General features: G+C 48.6%; 1 protein-coding gene across 1 annotated transcript in view; it reads left to right on the top strand.

Annotated features, from left to right (window-relative positions):
- Positions 1 to 352: 352 nt before the first annotated feature.
- Positions 353 to 6,736, top strand: part of LOC119315817 (transcription factor GTE4-like) — a 20,128-nt gene continuing 13,744 nt past the window's right edge. Inside the window, exons 1-2 of the mRNA XM_037590289.1 lie at positions 353 to 901; positions 1,002 to 1,347. Coding sequence (XP_037446186.1) covers positions 353 to 901; positions 1,002 to 1,347 — 895 coding nt within the window. The remainder of the gene's footprint in view (positions 902 to 1,001; positions 1,348 to 6,736) is intronic.

Here is a 6,736-nt window from a genome sequence, read left to right as displayed (position 1 = left end):
ATAACCGGTCTAACGTCGGACGTTTTCGGTCTTCGGAAACCGTGCCGGGCTGCATCTCTCCCCTCTTCTCTCAGACCAACCCGCTCTTCACAATCCGCCAGACCCAATCTAACCTCTCTCGTCAGCCCGCGGCCCTCCTCGCGCGCGCGTCCGAGAGTTGTCCCGGACCCGAACCGGACTTTCGTCACCGTTGGATCCGGATCATCCCCAAACATCTACAAAATGTCTCCGTTTTCTTATTTGGGCTCCCTAGCCTATTTTTCCCGACCGTCCATTTATGATCGAAGGGTTCCGTTAGCCCCTAACCTAACCCACCAGCGTATATAATGGGCAACCCTAGGAATTAGGGATCATGTCCCATCCATCCTCCTCTCCGCCGCCACTAGCTCCACCTGGTCTCCCCCTTCCTCGGGATCCCCGATCGAATCCATCCACCCCACCTGGCCAAACCAACCACCTCCTCGTTTTGCATCCCCGACCAACCAAGCAGCCCAGCCCCTCGCGCGCCTCCTTCCTTGAGCAGGAGCTCGACCTGCTGCCGGCGACCACCACCGGCGACAAGAACAAGACCGCTACCCAGTTCCCCTTCCCCTTCTTTTCCCTCTCTGGGTTCCTCTCCCTCTGCTCATCCCTCTGCTCGTTTCCTTTGGACAGGGGACCTCCATGGACGAACGCCAAGGCTGCCAAGAGGATCCGGATGCCGCCGGCTTGCCTCTGCTCCGCCTCCCCTCGCCAAATCTGCTCCGTTCCCGACGCCCTCCGCCTCGCTTGCCGTGGGAGCTCCAAGCAGACGCCTTCCAGGAGCCTCCTGTCCGCATGGGACCTCCAACCAACGCCTCGGGCCCCTTCTGACCGCCGGCGCCCCTTCCTCATCACGATCCTGCAGCTGCTGACCTCGTCGGTGAGCATTCAGGTCGCCCCGTCAGGCCTTTGCCATCCCACGGCGTCTCTCTCTCCTTCCCTTCCCCTGTTTCTCTCTAAATTCTCCGTCTTTTCTTCAGGCAACAACAGCCTCGTTCAAGCTCGTCGCCTCAAGCCCCTGCTTCATCTCCTCCTACGTGGATCTGTGCGCCCTCGCTTTGTTCCCGCGGGTTCAGGCGCGATCTGGCCGGGAAGAGCCCCGCCGCTGCGACCTCCTGCCTCTTGTTGCCATGGCGCCACTGCCGTTCTTCTTCAGCGAGATGCAGCAGCGCTGCATCAAGCACACGGCCACCACGCGCGTGAGTCACCTGCTGGACTCCAGATCTGGCCCAGCCAGCGGCCTCCTCTGCTTCCAGTCGGGCCTCAGCCCATGGGTGAGCGAACACCCGAGCCCCTGTGCACTGTTGGGCCAGCCAGATTTGGCCCGTATCACGTTTTTTCCCTGTTCTGCGAATTTGCTATTTATCCAGAGAGTGCAGTTTTACAAAAAAAGCCCCTAAAGTTCATGCATTTAATAACTCATGAACCGTGCTTCGGATTAAAATGGTTTAAATATGTAAAATGCTTAGAATTTCATATAGTTTCATAATATGTCATTTTCATCCATGTTTAAAATATTTAAAATGATGTTTGGTTAAATTTGCTCCTATGCCATGCTAAAATGATTTAATTCATAACTAAATAACCGTAGCTCCAAACCTAATAAACTTTATATGTAAATGGGGTAGAAAAATGCCTAGTTTAACATGGTGACTTTACTTTGCATGTTTAACAACTCTAAAATATTGTTTAGGGTAGAACAGTACCAAATCTATAATATGCTCATGAGGAGTTTTCCGGAATTGTGTTCGTTGCTTCCGGCCTCATTTAAACTTGCCTAGATAGGTAGTTTTCTTTGCTTCACCCTCTTGCCATGTTTAACAACATTTAATATTGTTGGGTACATAAACGAGATCTAATTAAATAACTTAAATGTGGTGTTTCGTCAATATGCAACGGAGTTGCATATTGAGCTCCACTTAATTTGTAGGGTTGTTTGTGCACTTTGCCATGCCATGCCTCATTAAACCGGACATGCATCATACTTGTTTGCGCATCGTGCCATGTTCATGTGTTGGTTGTTTACTATGTTGTGTGCTTCTTTCCGGTGTTGCTTCTTCGGGTTGGTTCCGAGAACGTCGCGTTTGTGAGGACCCGTTCGACTACGTCCGTGTGTCTTTTTCATGGACTCGTTCTTCTTCCTTGCGGGATTTCAGGCAAGATGACCATACCCTCGAAATCACTTCTATCTTTGCTTCCTAGTTGCTCGCTCTTTGCAATGCCTATGCTACGATACCTACCACTTGCTTATCATGCCTCCCATACTGTGAACCAAGCCTCTAACCCACCTTGTCCTAGCAAACCGTTGATTGGCTATGTTATCGCTTCGCTCAGCCCCTCTTATAGCGTTGTTAGTTGCATGTGAAGATTGAAGTTTGTTCCTTGTTGGAACATGGAGATGTTGTTCCTTGTTGGAACATGTTTACTTGTTGGGATATCACAATATATCTTATTTAATTAATGCATCTATATACTTGGTAAAGGGTGGAATGCTCGGCCTTATGCCTGGTGTTTTGTTCCACTCTTGCCGCCCTAGTTTCCGTCATATCGGTGTTATGTTCCCGGATTTTGCGTTTCTTACGCGGTTGGGTAATAATGGGAACCCCTTGACAGTTCGCCTTGAATAAAACTCTTCCAGCAATGCCCAATATTGATTTTACCATTCGCCACCTAGCCCTTTTCTTTTCCTTGGGTTCTGTAGACTCAAGGGTCATCATTATTTTAACCCCCCGGGCCAGTGCTCCTCTGAGTGTTGGTCCACCTGTCAGCTGCCGGTGGCCACCAGGGGCAACTCTGGGCTGGACTACCCGTATCTAGGACAATCTGAGTGTGCCCTGAGAAAGAGATATGTGCAGCTCCTATCGGGATTTGTCAGCACATTTGGGCGATGTTGCTGGTTTAGTTTTGCCTTGTCAAAATGTCTTGTAACCGGGATTCCGAGTCTGATCGGGTCTTCCCGCTAGAAGGAATATCCTTCGTTGACCGTGAGAGCTTGTGATGGGCTAAGTTGGGACTCCCCTGCAGGGTTTTGAACTTTCGAAAGCCGTGCCCGCGGTTATGGGCAGATGGGAATTTGTTAATGTCCGGTTGTAGAAAACCTGAAGTTGACCTTAATTAAAATGCATCAACCGCGTGTGTAACCATGATGGTCTCTTCTCGGCGGGGTCCATGAAGTGAACATGGTGTTGGAGTTATGCTTGACGTAGGTTGTTCTAGGATCACTTCTTGATCATAGTTTCTCGATCGTGCTTTGCCTTCTCTTCTCGCTCTCATTTGCGTATGTTTAGCCACCATATATGCTAGTCGCTTGATGCAGCTCCACCTCATACCTTTACCTTACCCATAAGCTTAAATAGTCTTGATAGCGAGGGTATGAGATTGCTGAGTCCTCGTGACTCACAGATACTTCCAAAACCAGCTTGCAGGTGCCGATGAGTCCGTGCAGATGACGCAACCAAGCTCAGGAGGAGCTCGATGAAGATCTTGTCCTTTGTGTTGTTTCGTTCTAGTTGATCAGTAGTGGAGCCCAGTTGGGGTCAATCGGGGACCTTGTCGCATTTGGGGTTCTTCTTTTATTTTGGTTCCGTAGTCGGACCTTGATTGTATTTGGATGATGTAATGTTTTATTCATGTATTGTGTGAAGTGGCGATTGTAAGCCAACTATGTATCTTTTCCCTTATTGTATTACATGGGTTGTTTGCGAAGATTACCTCACTTGCGACATTGCTTTCAATGCGGTTATGCCTCTAAGTCGTGCTTCGACACGTGGGAGATATAGCTGCATCGAGGGCGTTACAAGTACTAGCCATTCATCCTCAGGGATGAAGCCACGCAACATCACCGGCATTACCCGCTCAATCCATATGTGCCAATCATGACTCTTGAGATCAAATATCTTTAGTTTATCAAGATTCGCTCCCCTCTTTAGATTCGCTGCATACCCATCGGGGAACATCAACTGCTGTTGCACCCACAAGAGAATTTCCCTCATAGCTGGCCTTCCAAGATTGAACCATGCCTTTGGCTTCGTCCAGTTCTGCTTTCCTTTCGGTTCTTTCATGTTTTGTAACGGCCTATCACATAGCGCCTCCAGATCGACTCTAGCCTTAGTATTATCCTTTGACTTCCCATCTATGCCGAACAATGTACCAAAAAGTGCCTCGGCGATATTCTTCTCAGTGTGCATCACGTCGATGTTGTGTGGGCACAGGAGGTCTTTGAAGTAAGGCAGATCCCATAAGCATGTTTTGTGAGTCCACGCGTGCTTAGTATTATACCCCTTGAAGTACCCTGGACGTTGTGGATCTGGCTTGAGAGCGTTTAACCGATCCAGGGTCTGTTGGCCTGTCAATGCAGGTGGTGCAGAGTTTTTGACAACTCTACCCCTGATGAAGTTCTTCTTGTCTTTCCTGAACTTATGGCGAGGATCCAGGAACTGTCTATGCATGTCGAAGCAAGAAAACTTGCGACCGGCCTGAAGCCAACGAAACTCAAGAGCTCCCTTGCATGTGGGGCACGGGAACCTTCCATGCACACACCAGCCAACAAATAGCGCATACGCCGGCAAGTCATGCATCGAGTACATGTACCAGACACGCATTATGAAGTTCCGTTTGCTAAAGGCGTCGTATGTCTTGAACCCATTATCCCAGGCTTCTTGCAATTCGTCCTTAAGCGGCTGCATGTACACATTCATATTTTTCCCCGAATAGTTGGGTCCTGGAATTATCAACGTCAGGAAAATGTTCTTTCTTTGCATAATCTGTCCGGGGGGGAGATTGAGTGGAAAGACAAATACGGGCCAACAAATGTATTGGGCTGCCGTCATACCAAACACACTGAACCCATCCGTGCTGATGCCGACTCGAGGATGCCTCGGATCTGCCGCTTTGTCAGCATGTAATTCATCAAACTTTTTCCACGCAACACCATCCGATGTGTGTACCATCATCAGATTCCCATATGCATCTAGTTCGGTTCTTTTGCCTGTTTTGTGCCATGTCATCTGTCTGGCCGTCTTTTCGACCATGAAAAGACGTTGAAGTATTGGTACGATTGGCATATACCGAAGAACACTAACGGGGATTTTGGTCTGTGTCTTCTCACCCATACCGTTGTCTACCACAATATACCTGGAAGACTTGCAAATGGGGCAATAGTTCAAGTCCGCATAGTCAAGCCTAAATAAGGCACATCCTTTCTCACAAGCATGTATCTTCTCATAGGGCATCTTCAGTGCATGGAGGATTTTGTCCGACTGGTACAGGTTTGCAGGCATTACATGGCCTTTGGGTAGAAAGCGTCCAAATACTGTCATAATTGCGTCATAGCATTCTCTGCCCAAGTTGAACTAAGCCTTCAGAGCCATTACTTGTGAGATGGCATCCAACTGACAAAGCTCAGTGTGCTCGTGGAGCGGACGTTTTGAAGACTCCAACATTTCATTGAAGGCCTTTGCAGATTCCTCCATCTCCTCGTCCGAATCCCGAGCATCATCATAGTCTTGCACCATGTTTTCCATCCCGGTACCATGCTCGTCGGTGCGACGACGATCCACCTCAGCTCGGTCACGTTGGGCAGACTCACCATGAAATGTCCACACCGTATAATCGGGCGTAAAACCACTCTTCTGCAGGTGTTTGCCCATTTCAGCCTCTGTCTTCTTTTCCCAATTGCCGCACCGGAAACAGGGGCACCAGGTTTTCTTTTGGCCATTTGCAAATGCGGCTTGCACAAACCCCTTGGTTTTTGTGAACCATTCAGCGCTCCATTTGTTCTGACCAGTGTGACCGGTATACATCCACGCACGGTCACTCATCTTGACTTTCAGAGCTACTGGACACACAACAATTATATATGTAATTCACCATGTATATATTCATTAGTTGATCTACTTTGTCAATTTTATTACGTCCATGCAACCTACACTCTAATAGGTAATGATAGGTCCTAATCCCACCCGTGTATGTGTAGATTGGGTTCATTTTCCCATGCTATGCCCCGGATTCGACGCAAAATTTCGGCAGCACCTCCCCGCTGTTCTCCTGATACACGTCTCTGCAATAAACAGAGAGGATGTGTACCCGGAGAACAACAGGGGAGGCACTGACGAAATTTATGCGTCGGATCCGGAGCAAAGCATATGGGAAAACGAACCCAATCTACACATACTCGGGCTGTCCATGGATAGCGTTAGACAATTCGAAAGAATCAAGGTTATAAATATGCAAATGCATGCATATTTGTAACTATGACGCTTTCGAACGGGAGACACATATTGGTTACGCATACTGATGATTCAAGACACATATATAGCTAGCTATCAAGTTTCATCGGAATAGATCAAATAATTAATGGGGGAGGAGGACTTGTCATTTGTGCTCACCCACGAATGAAGGGGCAGAGCTCGTCAAACGCACGGCGAGGTCGTCGAACACCAAACCTCGCAGTGATGAAACAACTGCACATTTAAAACTACACGATCAACACAATTATATATGATGTTTTTCATAAGAAAATCGAAAAATATATGACCTAACTAATAATTCACAAATATATGACCCCGTCGGCCTCTGGAAGGCCAAAGAACACCTTTTCGGGAGTGTCGGGGGTCGGGGTGTCTTGTCGGTGTCGGGGTGCCGTGTCGGGGCCGGGGTGCTGTTTCGGGGTCGGGAGGTCGGGGTCGGGGTGTGGTGTCGGGGTCAGGGTGTCGGG

This window comes from Triticum dicoccoides, chromosome 6A (genome assembly GCF_002162155.2).
Source record: "Triticum dicoccoides isolate Atlit2015 ecotype Zavitan chromosome 6A, WEW_v2.0, whole genome shotgun sequence".
In the NCBI taxonomy this organism is placed as follows: Eukaryota; Viridiplantae; Streptophyta; class Magnoliopsida; order Poales; family Poaceae; genus Triticum; species Triticum dicoccoides.
This window is presented reverse-complemented; position numbering and strand designations above follow the sequence as displayed.